Below are 24,008 nucleotides of genomic sequence, written 5' to 3'. Positions count from 1 at the left end.
ACTGCCTCCCTCCCATCAGCCCCCGCCTCTTGCTGGGATCCCCAGTGAGCCTGTGCGGCCCCAAAGCTCTCACCCCTTGTTGAGGGCAGCGTGTGGGCCCCAAGCTGACAACACTGCTCTCCATCTCCAGGCCCACCGCCCCTCATTGCCAGGAATCTTTCCAAATTTTCCATTACCACCTCACCAGCACATGTCCTTTTAAGGTCAGAGTCTTGTTGTTGGATCTGATGTACAGGCCCAGCTCTGTAGGATGTGGGATGAGCATGCCATGGGTACTCCCACCCCAGAGACCTCGCTGGCCCCTCTGACTCGTATCTTTTCCTCTGACATCACCAGGCCCTTTCCTCCCCATACTATTTCCCTTGCCTGGAACACTTTTTTTTTTTAATGTTTTTTATTTATTTCTGAGAGACAGAGACAGTGCGAGCAGGGGAGGGTCAGAGAGAGAGGGAAACACAGAATCTGAAACAGGCTCCAGGCTCTGAGCTAGCTGTCAGCACAGAGCCCGATGTGGGGCTCGAACTCACGGACCGTGAGATCATGACCTGAGCCGAAGCCAGAGACACTTAACCGACTGAGCCACCCAGGCACCCCTGCCTGGAACACTTCTAACCCCAAATGTCATCTCCTTCCCTCCAGGCCATGCCTATTAGCTTTTAAGGAACTCTGTTGAGGGCTTAGAAATCCTTAGCAGCCATGGCCTTTAAACATTTTGTTTGCTTACCCCCTAAAAGAACTTTGGAAAAGGTAATCATTTGAACATTTAAGGTTGAGAAGAGAGATATTAAGTTCAAGTACAATTATTTTTATAAATATGAGGTTAAAGAGTAAACATTTTATAAGCTGGAAGATGAGGACCAGTTACTAGGAATAAATATTTGATGGCATGACTTACTACAGTAGGTTTTAACCAACTCATTGAATAAGGCACACCGCAGTTGAAAGTCATTGTGCAAAACTGTTACCCATGGGCTTTAGCCAGTGTATGTTGAAAATGTTTTAATTCTGGAAAAATCCCAATTACGTTTAAAAAATTACATGAGGCATGAATACACTTGAGCAGAGCTGCACCCTCAGAGGGGCCAGGAGGTGTCAGGGTCCCTTGCTGAGGGCAGGTGAGGGCCATGCTTTCCTTCTGTGAGGCAAGGAAGGGTGTTGTGAATTCCATCATGTTCTTAGACAGTTTTGGAAAATACAGATACTGAGGACCTGGAAATGGATTCCCCCAGAACTGCCAGCGTGCTCCTTGGAAAGTGAGTCTGTGCACCCCACCCCAGAGACCAGCACCGCAGAGTGGGCGTCATTCCTCCCCATCAAGAGCTCAGGGCAGGCCCCAGAAGGACATCGTTGTTAGTGGAGGAAGGGATTTCCATGTGTGCTTGGGGGGACTTCTCAAAAGGCCCACCTCTGACAGTGCTCTGGGCTGTCCCGTCACTCTGCCCCCAGCTCACACACCAGTAGTTACCTTCTGTTTCACACCGGGGGTGTCAGGCTCACACACGCCATGCTGTGTGTTCTCAGGGCCAGCCGGCCCTCTGTTCGCGATGTGCCATGCCCTGTTCACACAATAGCTGGCCCAACGCTGAGCACAGAGCTCAGTCATGCTTCCAGGTAGCAAGCCCTTCCTGGCCCCTGGGGTGGCCAGCTCTGCCACGTGAGGGCTTCTTTTTTAAATCAAAATTTTGTTAACATACAGTGAAATGCTGGTTTCAGGTGATTCATCACTTACATACAACACCCAGTGCTCATCACAAGTGCCCTCCTTAGTGCCCACCCCCACCTGCCTCCCTCCATCAACCCACAGTGTGTTCTCTGTCACTCAATCTCCTGTGATTTGTTTCCCTCTCACTTCTTTTTCCCCCTTCCCATGTGTTCATCTGTTTTGTTTCTTAAATTCCACGTATGAATGAAATCATATGGTATTTGTCTTTCTCTGACTTATTTCCCTTAGCATAATACACCTAGTTCCATTCACATCACTGCAAATGGCAAGATTTCATTCTTTTTGATGGCTGAGTAATATATATACACCACACCTTCTTTATCCATTCATCAGTCAGTAGACATTTGGTCTCTCTCCATAGTTTGGCTATTATTAATGATGCTGCTGTAAACATTGGAGTGCATGTGTCCCTTCGAATCTGTCTTTTTGTATCCTTTGGATAAATACCTAATACTTCAATTGCTGGATCATAGGGAGTTCTACTTTAAGTTTTTTGAGGAACCTCCATACTGTTCTTCAGAGTGGCCACACCAGTTTGCCTCCCAACCAACAGTGCAAGAGGGCTTCCCTTTCTAACCTCAGCCTCACAAACACCTGTTATTTCTTGTAGTGTTGATTCTAGCCACTCTGACCGGCGTGAGGTGGTATCTCACTGTGGTTTTGATTTGTATTTCCCTGATGATGAGTGACGTTGAGCATCTTTTCATGTGTCTGTTAGCCATCTGTATGTCTTCTTTGGAAAAGTGTCTATTTATGTCTTCTGCCCATTTCTAAACTGGGTTGTTTCTTGGGTGTTGAGTTTGATAAGTTCTTTACAGATTTTTGATACTCTTTATCCAGTGTGTCATTTACAAATATCTTTTCCCATTCCGTAGACTGCCTTTTTCATTCTGTTGATTGTTTCCTTTGCTGTGCAGAGGCTTCTTATCTTGATGAGATCCCAATAGTTCATTTTTGCTTTTGTTTCCTTTGCCTCTGGTGACTTATCTAGTCAGAACTTGCTGTGGCCAAGGTCAAAGAGATTGCTGCCTGTGTTCTCCTCTAGGGTTTTGATGGTTTCCAGTCTCACATTTAGGTCTTTTATCCATTTTGAATTTTTTTGTATGTACAGTGTAAGAGAGGGTCCAATCTCATTCTTCATGTTGCTGTCCAGTTTTCCTTTTTAAAAAAAATGTTTTATGTTGTTTTTGAGAGAGAGAGAGAAAGCGAGCATGAACAGGGGAGGGGCAGAGAAAGAAAGAGACACAGGCTACAGGCTCTGAGCTGCCAACACAGAGCCAGACCTGGGGCTCAATCTCACAAACTGTGAGATCACGATCTGAGCCGAAGTCAGATGCTTACCCAACTGAGCCACCTATGTGCTCCAGCTGTCCAGTTTTTCTAACACCATTTGTTGAAGAAACTTTTTTCTATTGAATATTCTTTCATGCTTTATCAGAGATTGACCATATAATTGTGGGGCCATTTCTGGGTTCTCTATTCTGTTCTATTGATCTGTGTGTCTGTTTTTGTACCAGTACCGTACTGCCTTACTGATTACAGCTTTGTAATCCAGCTTGAAGTCCAGAGTCCACATGAGGGTGTTCATTCCAGGCTGGCCCAGACTGTCTCAGGGTGAAGTCCCCTCCCCGGCATTGCGGCCCTCGGGTAATGACACATCAGGAGCTGCTCCCTTCCTGAGGGCACAGGAGGAGCCGGAGAGGGAGGGACTCACTTGGACCCTGGAGATAAGCCTGGTCCTCCCCTCAGGGTGACGCCCTGCTGGCCTTTTATTTTTAAGGTCAACTTTATTGAGATATAATTGACTTGCCCTGCAACTCACCCATTTATAGTGCCCGACGCAAGGGGTTTTACTGTAGTTTTGTGGCCGTCACCAATGTCAAACCCTGTTGACTTTTAACCCCCCTGTCAAATGCAAGGATTAATTAATTCAAAAAGAGCTCATGTGATGAAAGTAACCAAAAATGGAGTAATCTGGTGAGAACATTCTATAGGACTTCATACTGTGCTGCCTGTAACTTTTAGACCCTTGGCCCATCTACTGTCATCCCACCTGAGCCGTGTGCCACCTGCTAGTTGCGGCCCCAGGTCTGTGTGGGGGCGGCAGGCAGACATCGCGGCCTCCCAGAGCCGACCACAGCTGTCGCTCACCAGCCTTTGCTCTCTCTCTCTCTCTCTCTCTCTCTGCAGGTGTTCCACTGTGTGCACTTTGAGTGTCCGGAGCAGCAGAGCAGCCAGAAGGAGGACAACAGCGAGGAGTCGGGGCTGGGGGACGCCAGTCTGGGGGGGCCGCAGCTCGACCCCCACGCCTTGCAGGCCCCGGGAGGCAGCTCGCTGCCCTCCAGCCCGAGTTCCGTCTCCCGCTCTCCCGACCGGCAGTAACGGGGGCGCAGATGTGGAGCGACGTGGGTGGGCGCCAAGGGCAGCGGCAAGAACCAGCGTCCTCCCAGGAGGGCCCTCTGTGGACTGCCCCTCTCCCCTCCAGGGAGGAGCAGACCTGGCTGCGAAAATGGACACAGAACAGGCTTTCTCCCAAGGGCAGAAAGGGGCTGCCTTGTTCTCCTCAATTTGTTCAAATCAGTCTGGTCTCCAGGGGGAGAAAATGGGTCTTCAATCTTCATCAAGCTCACCATTAACACCCTACCTCTCTACTCTAACCCGGGCAAAGGGGCAGGAGGAAGCGGCAGGCAGGCCCGAGTCGGAATGCAGAAACGGCGCACCAACACCCAAGCGGAGGAGACTAGCCCTTTGTTACCTGGAGGCTCCTGTAGGAAATGGGTTTCCGCAGAGTGTTTACTTTCGTGGAACACATCGCCCTGGCAACTAAATGATTTTTTTGTTTCTCTTAGCGTCCGTTCGCTGAATCATAGGTGTTCCAGATCTTTCTGAAATGCTCAAACAGCAAATCACTTGCTTTAATCCCTTTGATGCTGTAATTTTCCTTCCTTGGTTTTGAACGGTTGAGCCTGGGGGGAACAGAGAAATACTTGTGCACGTTGCCTGCGGGAGGCGAGATCCAGCTTATCACTGCGCCCGGTCTGACCAGGAAAATCCTTTGAGGATGTTCAGTAAGATACATAGTGAGCAAACCAGTGCGAGGACACTGTAGTTAATGGTCACTCGAGTTCCTGAGTGACTCACCTGTCATTCCTGATGTGTACCCAGCCTCGATGCTTGGGAGGCTGACAAGAACTAGTTCTTATGCCGCCTGCTAATTTGATATTCACACGTATGTAAATGTAGACATGTCTGTAGTGGCTCCCAGCCGGACGGGACCCCCCATCCAGTCACCACAGGCTGGCTGAGCCTGCGGGAGGGCAGCACTCCTGCCCGTCAGCTGCGGGAACACAAAACGGGGCCTCTGCCATTCAGGACTTGCTGTGTTTCACCCCCAGCCCACAGGATTCAACCGGGAATTGGAAGGAAAAGCAGTTGTAAGAGGGCGTTGCTCCTCCTTCTCCCCCTCCCCTCCTCCCCCCTCCCCCTCCCGAGACAGGCTCCCCTGCCTGCCGCCGCTTCCTCTGGCTCTGCCATGTCTCTTACTTCGTCACTTCCAGTACAGTGCTAACTGCCCCGTGGAACTTGACAGGACTGCCGTCTGATCTTCCCTCCTCTCCAGAGCTCACCGGGGGTCCCGTCACACTCAGCTCCGTGGGGAGCTGGGCCACGTTGAGCACTGCGGGCCTCCAGCCCCCCAGATGCAGGCCCAGGTCCTCTGCACACCCTGTGACTCCACCTGGAGCAAGATGGGCTTTCACAGGGGCTCCTTTCTGGTGTCTTAAAGACGTCAGTTGTGGGGCCACACAGAGTCACTGGGCCAACGAGCTCCATGCTTTCCCCAGTGGAACTTAGCTTTCAGTGATCAGTATGGGAGCGGGGGCATCACACTTCATGATTAAACAGGTAAGCTTGCTCTCTGAAGGTGGGTGGGAAGGAGGAGCTGCGGGGCCAGTGACCCTGCTCGTGCCACAGGGGGCTCTGGGTCCCCCTGCCCTAGGCTCGTGCACCACCAGACCCACATCTGGGCCTTTCCCAGCCAGCAGATTGCTGGCTCCTCCTCTGTCCCTGTGGGTTTCCATCAGTGTTCCCACCATCCACACATCTGCCGTGAGGTCTTGAGGGAACAGACTGATCTGGTAAGGGAAGAAGGGAAAGATAAGGCCATGCTGATGGCACATGGCAGGGGGGCAGGGGCAGGGACTGAGGGCACAGCCACAAGCCATCAGCTCGCTTCGCTGACCGGGGCCTTGCCTGCAGGGAAGCCTGCTGGGGACCGCAGGCGGACACTGACCGAGCTCAGCAGGTACTCTGGTCTCCACATCCTGTTACCAGGCCGGTGGGCTCTGTCTTCCGTAATGGGCCTTCTGATCTGGAGCAGGAGGGCCTCCTCCTGCTAGCTGGGCCCAGGGCCTTCCGGATGGGGCCCACAGACCTCGGTCGAAGTGTGTCACACGAGACAGACACAGGGCGAAGCACGGATCTCCAGGGAATGCGGGGTGCGGGGGCAGCCAGGAAGAGGGCCCCAGCGGACTGGCCTTTTTCAGAGCCCCGGCTGGCCCTGCGGAGGGCCCCTCCTTGCAGCCGACTAGACCACAGTGGCCCCCAAAGCTTGAAGAGGCAGGGAGCTGAATGGGAATGTGGCTAAGACAGCCTGGCACGTGCTGGAAGGATCCCAGATGCCCGCAGAGTCCTCAGCCCACAGACAGTGGAGGGTGAAGTGTGAGGGGGGCGGGGCCGGGCCCCCCCACCCTGTGAGGGTGCAGCCCTGGTGGTGTCCCGTGTGAGGAGACGGCAGGTGAGGCCTGGCCCTCAGGGGAGACGGATAGAGGGATGCTTGTGGCCCCTGGCGCTTTACTGGATGCTTCTCAGAAACTGTGCCACCTCCGCCCCAGGTCAGGAACGAGAACACTGCCACAACGCCCTGCTCTTCATTTTAGATCATGTCTTTCAGGAGAATAAAAAACAAAGTGCACTTTGGTTTGGGGGGGGGATGGCCTTCACCTTCTGAGGGCCGCTGGGGTGGCAGCAGGCCGGGCGGGGCGCAGGCCCGGGGCCTGGGGGGCGGGGCTGCCGCGAGCAGGACTGGAACCTGCCGCGATGGTGTGACGCGCTCACACCTACCCCGCCACGGATGCTTGTTTCCTCACATTCTCCGCGCTTTTTCTGGTTTTCTTCGTCTGATTGTAGTTAGAGTCATGAGCCCGTGATGAATGTGGGACTCTTCTCAATTGCTCGTTAAGTGTCACTTTTTAAATCTTATTAAATGAAGTGTCGATTCCTGATAAATACATTAAAAGTGTTTTATTCCTGGAAGAGTTGGGAAAAGAAATTATTTACAGCAAGAATCGGATGTGTTTGTTAGACTGATTCCTTGCCCCCCCCCCAAAAATGAGTTTTGAATTGGTGCAAAAAATTGCTCTGTGGTTATGCTGTCGCCCCAATTGTCAACTCACTGTGCAGACCTGCCAATGCCACCTTTTTTTTTCTTTTTTTTTTTTTTTAGAAGATAACAAAATTGTAATCCCTTACCCTTTCTAGACAGAGACTCGGGGGAAAGGGAAGGTACAGACTGCAATCACAAGGAGAGAGGCGCGGCCCGGGGCCACTTGGTAGTACAGAAGGGAGCACGTACCCCCCTGCAGGCTTCGATCAAGAACCTCCCTTTGGACAGGGAAGAACCGTGTCAGAAGAGGAAAAGAAAATTAAATTTCTCCTTCCAGGGGTTTCTCCTCATTAGCGTTTGCATTTTGTTACCTTTTCATCCTGCCTCCCGTGCAGGCGGCTGCTTCCTCCCGACGCAGCGAGGTCGGGCTGGCCGTCGTTGGCCGTGGCTGTGGCGGGCGCAGGCCATGCTCCATTTATTTTTGCAGCCATAGCCATCGATTCTGTGTGTTTGTCCTGACAACAGCTCCAGCAGGAGCTCAGTGCTCATTAGTGGCCCTAGGAATTTAAAATGTAGCTCATGGTTCTGTACCACCGAGGGGTTTATTATTATAATATTAAATTAGAAGTCATCCCGGTGCCTGGTGTTTGCTCAGGAGTTCTGGGAAAGGGGAAGGGAATGGTTTAGACAGTGCAGTGTGCAGGGCAACTAGGACTCCCTGTCTCTCCTGGAAGGTGACTGTCACCCCCAATTAGTGAACAGGATTCTGAAGCCCCAGTGGCAGGGGAGCATACATGGAAAAGGCGGTGAGAAGGGTTGGGTCAGAGGACAGGACCAGCTTCCCCTCCGCCCCAGCCCAGCCCCTGTGCAGTGTCCTGGGAAAGGCCGTGGGGAGTCTGCTGGTTACCGGCAGCCTGGACGGAGGGGCCTCTGCCGACGGGGAGGGGCTGTTCAGATGACTGCGAGCTCCCCCACCTCCCTTAGTCAGGACTTCCTGTCAGAAGGATGCGGACATAACCTGCTCCATGGCAGGGGTGTGGAGCAGGTACAGAAGAGCTCCCCTCCCCCCTCCCTGCAACACACACTTTTGAATACCACTGGTCTCAAATTGTTAAACAAAAAAACATTGTAGCAAAGGAGCGCCTGGGTGGCTCAGTGGGCTGAGAGTCCAACTCTTGCATTCAGCTCAAGTCCTGATCCCAGGATCACGCGATGAAGCCCTGCGTCCGCCCCCCGCAGAGCGTGGAGCCTGCTTGGGATTTTCTCTCCCTGCACCCCTCTCATGGCTCGTGTGTTCTAATTAAGAAAAATATATTGGTGAAGTAATAATGCTCACGGAATAGCATTCCAAACTAGCAGAAGGCACAAAGGTGCTCTCCCTCTCGTCTGGCTCAGAGCCACCCTTGGCCTGGGCCAGGTCACTCCTTTCCTCTGTGACCGATTCACTAAGGGGCCATAGTGCCCCCTGCCCCACACCCCAGTCTGAGACAGAAGCCGGGCTGTAAAGGGGCCCTCTTAGCCCATCAGGTTAGTTGTTTGTTTGGTTTTTGTTTTTTTTTTTTTAGAACTGAAATATTCCCCAAGGGGCTTCCTGGCCTAAAGATTCACAATCATCCACCTATAATTTATGGTAAATGTCTAGAGCATTTACCATTTGCATCCTGAGTATTTATAGCCCTGAGCTGGGGGGCGGGGGCAGGCAGGAGGGGGAGGTGGCAGCCTAAACCTGTCTCCACCTTTGTCTCCTGCTCAGCTGTCACTGGGGCTGAGGCAGCTGAAGAATGCCAACTTTGAGAGCCTGTGGGGTGACTCCATCCCAGGTAGAGGTGGGAGGGGAGGCCCCAGTTCTGTGAAGAATTTCGGGGGGTGGGCACTACACTGAACAGAGGGCATGGAGGAAAAATGCTGCAAGAGTGTCTGAGCAGCTTTTAGGATGGGAACCTGGGCTCTGGGACTTGGTTTTCCATGGATGCCCTGGGAACACCGGCGACACTACTGTCCATCCATCTGTCACCAAATATTCCCATCCTGTCATGTGAGCCCTGGGGCTTGTGGCCCAAGATAGCACACCTGACCCAGGTGGACACGCACATCGCTGGGGTTGGTGGCCTCAGCTTGCTGCCCAGGGGACAGGGGCAGGTTGCCCCCCCCCCCCGCCCCGTCCCCACCCGCCACAGCTACCTCCAGCCTTGGGGTCAAAGTTAGTCCCCATCCATATCTCTTCACACTGGGGCCTGATGGTGTTCCCGCCAAGACCTGCCCCAGGCAGTGGGGTCTTGCTTTCAGCGGCCCACACCCCGTCCACAGTGCCAGGCACCCACCATGAGATCTGAGAAGCTTGTAGGCGAGGACAGCAGGGCACAGAGCCCACTGACCCAAGGCCCTGAGGCCTGCCTCTCCCACCCTCACTCCCCTGGAGGGCAGCTCAGTTCTCCAGGCTCCCTTCCAGAAGTGACCTTCTGGGAGGCAGTGAAACCTCGCCAAAACTAAGGTCCTGAGGCCATCCCAGCCCAGCACCTGGAAAGGCCAGAAGAGCATCGGGCCTGGGGCTCAGCTTCTGGAGGAATGTGTGGAGAGGGTGACGGGAGGGCCTCAAGGCTGGCTGCGACTCAACCTCTGAGCTACTCTTGCCAAACTTGTGTATACCCTGAATTTACCAGAGAGCACGACCCTCTGCCGCCCTCAGGGTTTCTGGGCTGCAGAAGTTGTGGGCCCTGCTCCCCATGCCCCTTCCCGGGCCTCCGGGATGTGGGGGGCATGCTGGGCCTGGAGTGGGGACAGCTCTTCTCAGTCGTCTATGAAGGACTCCAGGAGCTCCGTCCAAAATTCTAAAGAAGCCCAAAGAGCAGCATTGCTGTTTGTGAACACGCTGCCCCTTCCTCATTTTGCAGAGCAACCTAAGCCAATATACCAAATGTGTGCATTCAAAACACCTGGAAGGTCCTGTCTGTGAGCCTGCCGCTGTGGGTTTCCTTTTAGAAATAAAGTGACGGCTGCATGTGTCTCTCTTTGATCATCCCTCTCTCCTCAGCGCTTGCCAACCCCAGGCCCCTCCTTGTTTTCCACGCCTCTGGGAGATGGGGCGGGGGGCGGTGGCAAACGTCTCCAGAGTCGGTGCTGTCCCCTTGGTTGGGGCTCCAGTATGCAGTTCCAGGACTCGCACTGTGACCACACTCCCAGGCGCTTTCTCAGAGCAGGGACTGCCCGAGACCCTTCCAGGCCCCTGTGCGCCCTCTCCACCCTTGCAGTGGCCTGTTCCATTCCAGTTTGGGCGGAAAGAAAATTTCATCACCTTGGGCCCAAGCGCGGTTCCCTCGTAGTTCCTGAGGCTCTGGTCAGCCCGGCTGCCATCCTTTTCTCTCTTTTCCTGTAAGACCGCCTCACAGGTGTTCCTCAGCTCACTCTCACTCTGCTCCCTGCCCTTGTTTATGACGTCCACAAGTCGGGGGACGCTCCGGCAGCCCCGTTGCTGCTGGGCCTGGCCTGATTCCACGCGCCCTGAGGCCAGGCCCTCACCCCATGCGGGGGGGGGGGGGGCGCGCGAGACCCCACGCGCCAGGGGGTGGGGCCGAGAGCACTCAGCAGCAGGGCTGAGACTCCAGGATTGATCCAGGAAGCCAGCACTCCACACGCCAGGGGGTGGGGCCAAGACCACGCCCGGGTGGGACCGAGACTCCACGCGTGGGGGCAGGGCTCTGAGTCCACGCACAGCACAGAACTGCAAGCCTGCACTTGGCCGTCTCTCATCTTGGCCTCACACTGAGCTCTTGTCACTTAAATCAGGTAGCTGTATGTTACTGCTAAAGTAGTTTCTTTTCTGAACCTAAACTCAGGACTTGACATTTCTCTTTGCCAACTTCCATCCAGTGGTTCTAGCTGAGCATTGGGACTTACTGTCAAAACCATTTTGAAACTTGATTTAGGCATCATCATGTGAGTGCACCTTCCTAGTTTTGATCATCTAGAACTGACAGCATTTCCAACAATCTGCTGATATAAATATTGAGCAAGACAACCCCTCCCAGAGAGCACTGGGGTTCACCAAGCAGCTGTTCCCCCAGTCCCCTTGGCCTGTGAATACCATCAAGCTCAGGTCGTTTTCTAAGTGCTGGGGACGTAGTAACGACCAAAGAGGACTAAACAGGCCAATGTCCTTACATTCCATAGGAGGGTGACAGATAAGAGACACACCCATGTGCTCACATGAAGGAGAGGACTAGAAGTGGTTGCCCAGGTACAAACCAGAAAAGCTTCCAAAGCCCTGGGGGCAAGGGACCAAGACTGAGGTCCTCTGGGGGGCGGGGGGGGGGGGACCTTTCTAGGAGGAGGGAGAGCGAAAGGGAAGGCCCTGCCCTGCAGCATGGCTGGTGTGATGTGGACTAGTGAGAGGCAGGGGTGGGAGGTGAGGCCCAGTGTGACAGGTCTGGCAGGATCCTTAGAGAACATTGGGCTCTTTTCTAAGTGATGGAGCCAGTGGAAGGTTCTGAGCAGAGGAGGGCCCTGGTCTGACTCACACTTCAACAGGCTCACTGGCTTCCAGACTGGAGAATTCCTGTAGGGGAAAGGGACAGAGCAGTAGGGGTGAGGGCTATTGCAAAAATCTGGGGAGAGGGGGTGCTGTTGGGATCTGCTGAGCTTCAGGGGCTGGGGCAGGCAGGGTGACAGGATTTGTGGGTGGGTGCAGCGAGAGAAGCCGTGAAGTCAAGGTAGACTCCAAGTGGGGTCGCCTTCACGGAACCAGGGATGGGGGCCAGTTCAGGACATGCTGGGTGTGTCCAGAGAGAAGGTGAGGAAGCCGCACTTCTCAAGGACCTGCTCAACAAACACCAAACCCAGCGAGTGTTTAAGGAAAAACAAACATTACAAGGTGCTCAAGTTCATACTCGTCTGTGACGGAAAAGGAGATACTTCTCACTATCCCTAGTCCTCAAAGTGATAACTTACCTTGGTACATCAACTCAGCAGAAGGTAGGGATAATACTGCTTCAACTTAGGGAGTACTGGTTTTTAGGAAATATTCAAGGTCAAGACTGTCTTATTATGGGAACCAGAACGTGTCAGGATGGCCCTGTTAATTTCAGTGTAGCTCAGGATGCTGGGTTTCCATTTCTGCTGAGAGTGGTGTGGAAAGTCTGTCGTTGTTGTACCAGGACAGAGTGTCAGGCTTTTTTCTAGAAGTTTGAGATGAGTGCGAAAAGCAGTCCTCAAGACTGCAGTGCAGATCCATCCCCTGGAGCTTGATAAAGGGTGTCCACGTCCATACCTGCGCCTACAGGTCTGGACCCCAGGGTTGCCATGGCCCGGGAATCTACATTCTCAAGCACCCATCGCTACAATTCTGATAATCCATACTGGCTTGGAGAAACACTGAACTAGATGTGGGAGCCCCTGGGAACCTGAGCCCCACGCCAAGGGCTGAGGTGCCGCCTGTGGAGAGAGTCAGGTGTCACCCCCAGTTATCAGGTAACTGAGATAAGATCACCAAGCAGGGAAGAGATGGGTCCTGAGCTGAGCCCTGGAGCTCCCAGCGGGTAGAGCCTGGGGAGGTGAGGACAGCAAAGGTGCTGAGGGACCCGGAGGCCCTGTGTCTGAACACCCAGCGGTGACAGCCCAGGGAGGGCAGATCAGTGTGTCAAATCCCCTGAAGGTTCAAGAAAAGAAGAGGGTTGAGGCCTGATGGGATTTGGGGGTGGGGTACTGATTCTGGTGGCATCTGGTTCTCGGGACTGGTTTTCTGGAATTGGCCACTTCTGAGACCGTCCCTGTGGCTAGCTGTGAACTCATGTGTGGGCACATGGGGTCCCCACTTTCTTTTCTCAATGTTTACCTAGTACAGTCTTCCCTTCATTTTACTGAGGACTGACTGGCATCAGACTTCGAGGACAGCGTCCGCCTGCCTCTGAGAGTCAGCTTCTCTTCTGTCGACAAGATTTTTCTACCAGTGACTGTTGGTTATCTTGCAACATCTGTACCCAGGACACATTTGTCCACTTGGAAGGACGAACCCTTTTGAAGTGGCTACACATTTTCAGTCCCTTCACCTGTCTGGGACTGCACAGCTCCCAATATACAGTCTATAGGTCTCATCTATTTAAATTTTAAAGATCCTGGACTTTGAATTCAAGATGGCAGACTGCTGTTTGGAGGGCAGTCTGGCTGTCTCGATTAAAATTTAGCATCTGCAATAAGATAAAATGAGCACACACTGCCTCCCCCTCCCTCTCTCTAAATCACAAGCAATGACCAAAAAGACACAGAGTTGGAAAATAAAAATAACCACAGTGGAAAACCAGGAGATGATTCGAGAAACTCAGGAAACGCTGAAAGATCAGCAATAGAGGGATTGCCTAAAACACAGTGAGCTCGATTTGACCTTGACACAAGAACAAGATACACACCAGACGGAGGAGACAAGCCTCTTCAGCCACACACAGCGAGTCTTAAAGTGGCCACGGCTCTGCTGGCACGTTCTGCATATACCATGGGGACAGCAGGGGATGTGCTGGGTCCTCCTGCTGGGGCCCCACCCGGCGTCCAGCAGCTGTTCTGGAGAGAAGATGATCGCCCTCGCCTCGCCTCCCCCAGCCACTGTCTTCTCATCTGACAAATGGAGCTGAGTGGCATTCCACACAACTGGGGAGGGCGACATCCGTGTGTGACAGGCTCCCGGGACAGCACCTGGCTCCAAGTAGGCGTGTGATAGATGCCAGATGTTGTGATTACCTGTTGGCCTAACACAGTGGCCTCTCTGCATTTTTCTTGCTCCAGAAATAGTTCTGGGCTGTGCTTCATGGTCAGGCACGTTGTCCCCAAGCCGCAGCTCCTTTGTCCGCTGCTCTCCTTGGCGCCTCTGGGAGAAATGTGAGCCCAGAGCACCTTAAGCCACCGCCTGCAAGCACCTGCTCCTCAGGGGTGTGATCCTTTGGGGATTGGTGGGCGGGGCCGGGGGCAAATCGCTGACCTTGAACAGCCGCACCCCGCAGGGGAGCCTGATGGAACACTGGGGTTTTGGGGGGGATAGGGTAACAGACCCTACCTGGGTGGGGTGGGCTCTATGGTGGTACAGGGGACACACGCATCTACGGTGCCCCAGACATGGAGGCCGCGTGGTTCCACAGAGGCCCTGGGTCTTTTCTCCTTCATGCGATTCCAACACAATTGAATGCTGCATCCTTTGTGAACTCTTTTCCCAGTAATGGAATCACTTTTCTCTTGCTTTTTGAAGCCCGTTTGGCTTCAATCCTTGGCTAATGCCCGGCAGGACCTTTCCTGACCACAACAGGCTCCAGAACGACAAGTTCCTTTGGGGTCCTGGCTCCTCCGGGTCCAGCCCTTCCACCTGGTCAGACTTACAGGGAGGAGCAGCACCTGTCTCGCATCCCGCATCTCCATCCACGCCCGTCAGTGATCCGCTGCCTGGGAGGTCGGGGGGGGGGGGCTCCTGGGTGCTCTGCTCGTGGCCTCAAGGCATCATCAAGTGTGGCAGAGAGAAGTCAGTGCCTGGTTCCAGCCAGCCCAGCGGTCAGAGAAGTGGCCGGGCCACCATGTCCCTCCTTAGTCTGTGTCATCCCTGCCCCACGGATCTGGGGACCTAACCAGGGGGTGCTGTCTCCTGGGCCTGGTGGCATCTGCAGCATTAGTTTTTTTTTACGTTTATTTTTGAGAGACAGAGAGAGAGACAGAGTGTGAACAGGGGAGGGGCAGAGAGAGAGAGAGAGAGAGAGAGAGAGAGAGAGAGAGAATCCAAAGCAGGCTCCAGGCTCTGAGCTGTCAGCACAGAGCCCGATGAGGGGCTCAAACCCACGAACTGTGAGATCATGACCTGAGGCGAAGCTGGCCACTCAACCGACTGAGCCACCCAGGCGCCCCTCTGTAGCATTAAGATGTGTCCTGTTTCCATCAAAGTGCCCACCCCAGCTAGGGTCTGCCACCCCAACAGCCTAAAACCCTAGTCCTGCCCACACCCTTCACTGAGGAGGAGGTGTTCATGGGTGGCCTGTGTGGAACCTATCAGGCACCCCTGGAAGAAAAGAATACTGCTGTCTGGGCGGAGTCTGTGTCCTATGTCACATGCCATTGCTTGTCTTCAACAGGCTCCAGAGCTTAAAGCGGAAAAAATGGGAAGACGTTTTTGAGAAAATCCACCCAGTACCTTTTTTTAAAAAAAAAGACATTAAATAATCTCTTCAGCCAACATGGGGCTCGAACTCACAACCCCAAGATCAAGAGCTGCCCACTCCACCCACCAAGCCAGGCAGGCGCCCCCACCCCAGTACCTTAACCTGTGAGTTGGAAGAGTTGTTAGCTGGGGTATACCACTTTGAGGATCAGTGCTCCGCTGGTTACAAATCTTCGTCCCTGGTGCCCTCTAGCAATAGGGCAGGTGCTGCTGCATCCGAGTGGTGGCCTCAACCTAACCGCACCCTGGAACGGCCTCGGGAGCTTGTGGCCGCGGCCCCAACACACTCTAGTTGACCTGGTCTTGGATGGATTTGGGCATGGGAATTTTTGTAAAAGCTCCACAGAGGATTCTAAAGGACTTCTGAGAGCCACCAGGAGAATGTCTGGGATGGAGAAATCCTCCACATTCCCCAGCGAAGGAACAGGCCAGAGGGAGGGGGTCCCTTCGCAGAAGCCCAGCTGGACAAGAACCCTGTCCTGCCTCCCGGGTCAGGGCTGCCTCCCCTGCCGCTGGGGCTGACCAGGTGGACTTGGAGGGGCTGGTCACTGTTTAGGAGCTCAGTGAAGACGCCAGAATCCACTGCTTCATCAGCACCTGCTTGATGTGTGGCCGCCACCACACACTTGCTCCCGATTACGTCAGGCACCCTGGGGTGTCCTCACCCCCGATCTAACCCCCCACCACCTCTCTGGTCCTCTGTGCTCTGCTGTCCCTGCCTGGTACAACCACCTCTAATCCCCAGTGCCACCCTCCAAGAACCTGGCTGGCTGACCTCACTTGCAATCGTGATGCCCAGGGGGCTCGGGACTCCCTGCAGTTGTTGACATCACCTGTTCAGGTCACATTATGACAGAGCAACTATCCCAGGACCTAGTGGCCTAAAACCACGTTTATTTTGCTCACAAACCTGCAGTTTGGTCAGAGTCCGGTGGGGACAGCCATCTTTGTTCCCTTTGGTGTCATCTGGGTCAGACAGAAAGGCTGGGCCAGGTCATCTGAAGACTTGCTCATGCCCCAAGTATCTGACGAGTGCCCTGGGGACTCAGACAGCTGGGCTCCTGGACTTCTCTTATCCTGGGCTCTCCACATAGTTTTTCCAGTACACAGGCTTCAGGATAGCCAGGCTTTCTTTTTTTTTTTTTAATTGGGATGAGATTCACATAAAACCCACCATTTTAAATGAACAATTCAGTAGCATTTAGTATATCTGCAATGTTGTGCAAAAACACTTCTAAGCCCAGAACATTTTTACCACCCCCAAAGGAAACCCAAACCCATTAAGCAGTCAGTCCCCATTCTCCTCTCCCCCCAACCCCCCAGTGACCACCCATCTGCTTTCAGTCTCTATAATTTGCCCATTCTGACATTTTACCTAAATGGAATCATATAACATGTGATCTTTTATGACTGGCTTGTTGTATTTTGCATCGTGTTTTCAAGGTTTGTCCACATCGTAGCATGTGTATTTGATTTCTTCTTGTGGCCAAATTGCATGGCTCTACTACCTTTTGTTTATCTGTTCATCTCCTAGCGGACACTTGGGCTGTTTCCACCTTTTCGTGGCTGTGAATAGAGCTGCCGCAAACATGTGTGTGCACACACTGGAGTCTCCGCCTCCCAGTCTTTTGGGTGGATTCCAAGGAGCGGAATTGCTGGCATATGGTGATTCTATTTAACTGTTTGAGGAACCACCAGTTTTCCAAAATGGCCACATCATCGTATACTCCTACCAGCAATGCACAGAAGTCCCCATTTCCTCACATGCTTGTCAACACTTATTTTGCATTTTTTGATCATCACTGTCCCAGAGGATGTGACTCACTCACTCATCAGCCCTGGGCTCCCAAGGCACATGTGTGAGACAAAGCCCAGTGGAAGTCTTATCCTGTGGAAGCATCACCCCTGCCAATATGCTAGTCATTAGAAAAGCAAGTCTCCAAAGCCAGCAAATGTTCAAGGGGAAGGGCTCCTTGGTATCTTCACGACGTCCCTCATCCAGTGCTACTCAAAATGCCAGTCTGTGGGAGGGCCAGGCGCTCACACCAGCACATGCCTCCTCACGAGGAGTCTGTCTGTTGAGCCAAGGCGGGCTCAGCTATTTAGCTGACTTACATTCAGACCCAAGCTCCTCCTCTGAGCCTGTGACACAGGGAAAGGGCTCTGGGGCCCCCAGGGTCATGCTGGGAACTAAGTTACCATTTCATGCCTTTGGCTCTTGCCCAGACTCTAAAACCAACCCAGCGGCTTCAGCAGCTGTGACACATCTGTAATGCGTGGGCTCCGCACGGTTCATTCAGCTGTGTGCTCTCGGATCACCCTTTGCATGAAAACCATTTCCTGATACCATATGAAGAGCAGAAAGATTCCTCAATCTTCCCTCTAGTGTGGTTGATCAAACTTTGTATTACTGATCCTTTAAGAAAAGTTTTTCCTCTTCACAACTCACACTGGCACAGACATGTTTTGTGAACTTTTGTCAAATGTGGGGAAACCACCATCAGAGTTCATGTGTGAGCTGTAGGATTCCAGGACATGTCGGGAATTCCTAATCTTTAACACGCTTTGCACTACACGAGGCACATGCATTTACAGTTGTACGTGCCGCATGCCCAGCATGCTCCTAACAAGAGGAGGTTTCCATCTTGAGCAGGCATGGATGAGAGTCGAGTCTTGTGCTTTTAAGTTTACACATCCAATGACCAGAAGAATTTTCCACAGCCTCCAGCTCCAAACTTTTTTTTAAAGTTTGTTTAGAGAGAGTGAACGAGCATGCAGGTGGGGGGAGGGGGGAAATCCCAAGCAGGCTCCGTACTGTCCATACAGAGCTGGACGGAGGGTTCAAACTCACGAACAACGAGATCATGACCCAAGAAGAAATTAGGAGTTGGACATTTAACCACTGAGCCACCTAGGTGCCCCCCACATTTCAAGTCTGGTCTCCTTCCGTGCCTCCCCTCCTTCTCGTCATAGCACAGGGTGATCAGCGTGGCAGGCAGCAAGGAGTCCTTCTGGAAACCATTCCTTCCCCAGGGATGACTTTCAATAACCCACTAAACACCAAAGTGACAGCAAACCACACAAATACATCCCACCCACTCCAAATATGTCCCCAACTTGACTTCACTTTGGCCAGATCCCCAAAATGCCCATGCCACCTCAGCACCACCCAACAGAAGAGGAAGCTGGAACCAAGAGGGACCAGTTTTAAGCAACTGCGGCTAACGCGTCCCACTCTTGCCAAGTTTTATAAAACTGTGTGAAGAGGCAAACCCACCACCAAGGCTGGCCACTGGGACTTAGAAGGGGTCTTAGTAAGGGGCCTCGAGCTAAAACTTGCACTGGAGTCCACCTTACCATCTCCATCACACCTTCCACGCTCCTTCCCCAACCGCCCACACTGATGGCCCTGCTTCCCACCCGTACGAGTGAACAGACACAGCCTCACCTGCCCGACCGTGCCCACGCCTTCGGGCACCACTCCTGCCTTGCCCTCCTGCCGATGCCGCCTACCTCTCCAGCTCTGCTGGATCATTCCCTCAGCATAAACAGTACTTCTCTCCTGCCTCCACACCCACTCCACTACTGCGCCCTTCTCTGCTGTTAGTGCTGCAAAACCCTAGCTGGGCTTTCCAGCTTCTTCCCCCACTGGTCGGTCTCTGGCCGCTGAGACCCTGAGCAGCACCCCCATGGACTCCCTACTTTTTGAAATTCATTAGGACTCCACTCTGGTTCTCCACCTTCTGCTGGCAGCTTCTTCTCATCTCCCAGGACCGTGCAAAACCAGGAGGCCCTTGGCACAGCCTCAGTCCACCTCCTTTCCTCCCTCAGTGACCAGGCTGATACCTGAAGTACTGGCTGTGGGCCGAGAACTCGCAAATGCTGATCTCTAGTCAGGATGTCTCCACTGAGCCCAGAGCCGTGTACCGGGCCCTCCCCTCCACATTTCCACCCAACGTATAGTTCACAGCTCAGCTCAGTCTGTGGTGTCCACCCCACACCGTGTTCCCCCTGTTCCCATTAGTGGCACCTCCGGCCCTACATTCTGGCCAGAACCATTAAGTCCTCCTGTCTCTCTCTCACAACCCATCTGTCAGCATCTCCTGATGTCACTACTTTCTTTTTTTTTTTAATTTTTTAATGTTTTATTTATTTTTGATACAGAGAGAGACAGAGCATGAGAGGGGGAGGGGCAGAGAGAGTAGGAGACACAGAACCGGAAGCAGGCTCCAGGCTCTGAGCTAGCTGTCAGCACAGAGCCTGACACGGGGCTCGAACCCACAAACGTGAGATCTGACCTGAGCTGAAGCCGGAGGCTTAACCGACTGAGCCACCCAGGCGCCCCTGTTGTCACTACTTTCAACTCGAGTTCGGAATCTGACCTCTCACCCCCCGAGCTCAGCACCACCACCATCTGCTGCCTGGATTATCGAGCAGCCTCCCCGGCCTCCAGCTTCCTCCCTGGCACGCCGCACCCCTTGCAGGTCCAGTCCCTGATGGTCCCCATCTCAGAAAGCCCACAGGCCCTGCACTTTTTAGCCACCTTCCCCATTTTGAAGCATACATATATCCCCTTCTTTTGTCCCCACCACCACCAAAGTAGGCACTATTTTTGGTCACTAGCACCTAGATGGGTGCCAAGCACATTCCAGGTGTTGAATGAGGGTCCCCACAGCCAGGGCTCTGAGCAGGAAGGGCCCCTGATGGGGCTCACAAGGTGTGCACAAGCTTCTGGCTTTGGGCCCTGTGTCCTAGTGACATCCCCTTTCCTTTTGGACACTGCTCACATGGAGCAGATCCCTCCCCTCCTAATCTGGGACCCTCTGCCGCCTACCTCCCCGGGCTGGGGAGGCCTTGGGGCCTCCAAAGACCACAGTTCCCCCTAACATGGGGGTCAGCTGATCCTGACATCTGAGCCTGCTCCCAAACCATCCACGGCACCATCCCCCCCCCCCCCCCCCCCCCCCCCCCCCCCCCCCCCCCCCCCCCCCCCCCCCCCCCCCCCCCCCCCCCCCCCATCCACACTCCTCCCCACAACAGCTCAGACCTTTCCCAGCCCTGGGCACACAGAACAGGACTGCCTGGGGCAGCGGGGTAGCAGTAGAGCCCTAGGAACCACCGGACCAGCCTGGCCTCTCAAGTACCTAACAAGGGGTCATGCACGAACCCATTACCCACATGCATCAAACCGGAGACCATAGTCTGGGGAGCATCTCACTTACCAACAGCTTAATTGCCCAAGCCCACGAGACCAGCCCCTGAAGCCCAGGGGCTGCATGTGAGCCTGGCGGCCACATGCCCCTTCCCAGCCAAGCCCTCTCTGGCACATCCTGAGGGTGAGCCAGCAGTTTTATTTTGTATGTTCTTTGCTGAAGTCCACCAGCCTCCCCACCCTCTTGCTCCTGGCTTGCTATCCATCTCAAAGTTCCCCCAGTGATTTATCAGAAACACCTTGACATGTAAACCTGGGGAACAGGATGCAGCTGAAGGGAAATGGGAAGTTCCAGGAATGTGCCGGGTGTTTCAGGTTATGGGCCACTGGGACAGCACACCAGAGACCCATGTAAGCCAGAACCTGCAGGCTGGACTGCCTAGAATTAACCCCCAGCACACACACAGTGCTCAAAGAAGTGGGGTGACTTGGCCCAAGGCGTGCTGATTACGAGAAGGCCCTGTGGTAAAAACAAGTCACATTGTGATGCACCAGCCACCTGTGTCTTCTAAATTACCTCTGACCAGGAGTCGGCATTCCACTTGGCATCACCAGGGACCTGAGCTTCTTGAAATCCACTTTTGAGGAATGCCGGACAGGCTGGTTTCTGAAAGCCCAGCATCCTGACCCCCTGGGAGAGTTGTCATTTTTTAAAATTAAGAAAGAAAAAACCCTACCACGTGTATAGTCATAGCAATAGAAAATATAAGGCTTGCTGAATTCCCATCCTCCACCCCCACAGAAAACCACTAAACTTTCAGCTTTTTCTTCTGCGTTTACCTCCACATTGTTTAAAAAATTTTTTTTAATTGTTTATTTTTAAGGAAGAGAGAGATCAGGGGAGGGGCGGAGAGAAGAGGAGACACAGAATCCGAAGCAGACTCCAGGCTCTGAGCCGTCAGCAGAGCCCCGCATGGAGCATCCGACTTCGGCTCAGGTCATGAACCGTGAGATGACCTGAGCCGAATGCTCAACCTCCTGAGCCCCCAGGTGCCTATTCCTCCACATTTCCAAATAACATGCTTATATTGCTCTCGACTTTCCAGTTTTACACATTCACTTCCTGCTGTGGAACTCTGCACATAATGCATGCACATACTCCATCTCCTTAGAGTTCCGTCACCAGTTTTTGTCAGAGCAACATTTATCATTATTTGTCTCTAACAATCACAGCTGAGTCATGTAGGGTCTCTGGTCCTCTTCCTTAATGCTTTCTGTATGGCATTAAAAAAACCACATTTTTTAAATGTGCTGAATTTTCTATCTCAGATTCATGCCCAAACCCTGGGACAGAAGCATGGATCAAGTGTGGACCCTCTGAGAACTAGGAGACTCAGGGCCTCACCCCGCCCGCAGGGGGCCGCATCCCCTGTGAAGTCCCTTCCCGGCACTCTCCAGAGTTCCCAGGCCTCCCCATTCTTCTCTGCTTATTCCTCTTCTCCTGGACCCCTCCTTCAGGCACCTTTGAGAAGAATGGTTGCAAAGGAGATACATTTTTGAGACCACTGCAGAATTTTCCTGGGTACTTCTGCTCCGGTGACTGCTGGGGTGCTCTCGGGATGCTCCTTCTTTGGGGCCAGAGGGCTCTCACAGCATACCTGAGGACCCCCTCCACCCCCACGCTCCCTGTGGGTGGGGGTAGGGTTGCTGTTCCTGCTCCTGGATGTGGCTCTTCTGGCTGTGGGCTCCTGCCTCACAGATCAACAGGAGGTGCCAACCAGGGACAGAGGTGCATCTGGCACTTTCCAAGGCCACCACACTCCTGTGCTCTCTGCCCACATCTGCCTGTTCCCCTCCACCAGCACCTCTGATTTCCTCCACGTACTTCTCATCATCTTCGTGGCAACTGTGTGCTCAAACACTCTGCCCTAAAGGTGGGAATGAGGGATGCTACTCTCCTGGCATGTTTTTAATCACCTTAGAGATGTCTGGAGTGCCTCCTCCACACCAGAGTTTACAGGGCACACGAACCATTCTGGCCCTCCAGTGGTTGGGGCCTGGGTCTTGGAGATGGTGCCCCTCCCCCGGCCCCCAAGGACTCAGGCACACCTAAGCCACGCACAAAGGAGGGGCTTCAGGGCTGGTGCTCATTTCTTCCGACCTCCGTACATATGGAACCTGCTCGCTGCCAGCAGAGACCTGGCCCGGCACACACACCTTCACCCGGGGTTGGCCCGGTGGCCTCCCAAGGCAAAACCCGCCAACAGAAACAAGGGGAGCCACTGTGTAGGCTGGACATGTGAGCCCCCTTCTATCCCCCAGAACAGAGAGGGACTCTGCACACAGGAGTCACCTCCTCCCCCATCTCTTCCTAGCTCTGACCAGGGAGACATTTTACCATTTTTCTGGTTATACAGGTAGCACTTAGGAGAACTGGCAAAACAGAGAAATCCAAACTTTCATACGATTGGTTTAATTTTTTTTCAGCAGGAGAAAAAAGAATAAAGTTACAAGATTCTTTTAATATTTTCACAATGTTAAAACTAAAACTGAGCTCTAGGCTATGTGTGTAAGTAAATCTAAAACACAAAAGGGTTAAATAAGATCTTCTCTTTTAAAGATACAAGAATTTAAGCTTTCCTTACATTTAACAAACTTCACAGAACAGATACTGCAGGGGAACAAGCCCTCCCCCCACCCCCAGCTCTACCATCAGGAAGTGAACGCGGGCTGCGAGCCCGTGTGCCACCAGGCTCCCCGGAGAGCCTGCCCCCCATCCCTGCCTCGAAGCAGCAGCGGTGGGGCCTGAGGAGGGCCGGACGGGCTCGTGGCTGGCCTCTTCGGGGTCAGAGCTTGGCAGGGGGACTAGGCGGCCGCCTCACTGAGGATGGCCATGTACTGGCCAGAGGGCCGTGGCTTGACAACAGTGGTAAACGCGGGCAGACCTGGCCCCTCGGCCCTGGGCTGCCCTAGAGCAAGACACCGGTCTGGGTCCTGAAGCAAGAATAAGGCTGGAGATTTTGCAGCGGATTCCACTCTGGTGGGGGTGGGATGGGAGGAAAAGGCTGGGAGGAGCATGATTTCCTATTTCAGTATTCCGGGTCAAAACCACTTGTAGTTGCAGGTGTGTGGCTGTGAACTGCTGACAGTCGAGCTGCTTGTTGTGTAAGAGGAAAGTCTGCTGGGTTAGACTACTCCAGTAGCCTGTGTGTGGGCAGATCCAAGCCGCCTCCTGGGCCACTCAACTGCTCAGGCTTAAGACAGGGGATCTTAATCCTGTCTACCCGCCCCGCCCCCTCACCATCGGTGATGATTCCCTAACCCGGCAACAGGCCCAGAGCCACCCTCTCCACCTGGCTTGAGCTGTCGCAGCTACCACCCTCTCCACCACAGGCTGATGAATCTGCCTTCCCGTCCCACTGCCAGAGCAAAGGTCTCTCTCAGAGCTGGGCCGGGCCACGAACCACTGTTCTAGACAAATCGGCCCACCGCCCCCCTGTGACGTACCTGCCCTGTGGTAGAGGCTGTCCCTGGACTACACAGCTGCACAGACACGAGGGGCAAGGCCACG

General features: G+C 53.5%; 1 protein-coding gene and 1 long non-coding RNA gene across 3 annotated transcripts in view; both read left to right on the top strand.

Moving 5' to 3' along the window:
- The window catches only part of LOC115295225 (BTB/POZ domain-containing protein 9-like), a 118,190-nt gene extending 111,154 nt beyond the window's left edge, over positions 1 to 7,036 (top strand). Inside the window, exon 5 of the mRNA XM_029943166.1 lies at positions 3,914 to 7,036. Within this exon, the coding sequence (XP_029799026.1) occupies positions 3,914 to 4,105 (192 nt within the window). The 3' untranslated portion in view covers positions 4,106 to 7,036. The remainder of the gene's footprint in view (positions 1 to 3,913) is intronic.
- A 3,648-nt stretch (positions 7,037 to 10,684) lies between these two features.
- LOC115297199 lies at positions 10,685 to 13,395 on the top strand. Of its 2 annotated transcripts, none has more exons than XR_003911337.1 (3): positions 10,685 to 10,889; positions 12,382 to 12,569; positions 12,943 to 13,395. It is a non-coding gene; the product is annotated as an uncharacterized LOC115297199 (long non-coding RNA). The 2 variants fall into 2 exon arrangements; XR_003911336.1 differs by having other exon boundaries at positions 12,938 to 13,395.
- Positions 13,396 to 24,008: the final 10,613 nt, after the last annotated feature.

Source organism: Suricata suricatta, chromosome 7 (assembly GCF_006229205.1).
Source record: "Suricata suricatta isolate VVHF042 chromosome 7, meerkat_22Aug2017_6uvM2_HiC, whole genome shotgun sequence".
NCBI classification, from domain to species: Eukaryota; Metazoa; Chordata; class Mammalia; order Carnivora; family Herpestidae; genus Suricata; species Suricata suricatta.
The sequence above is the reverse complement of the archived record's forward strand: the minus strand, read 5'-3'. Positions and strand labels throughout refer to the sequence as shown.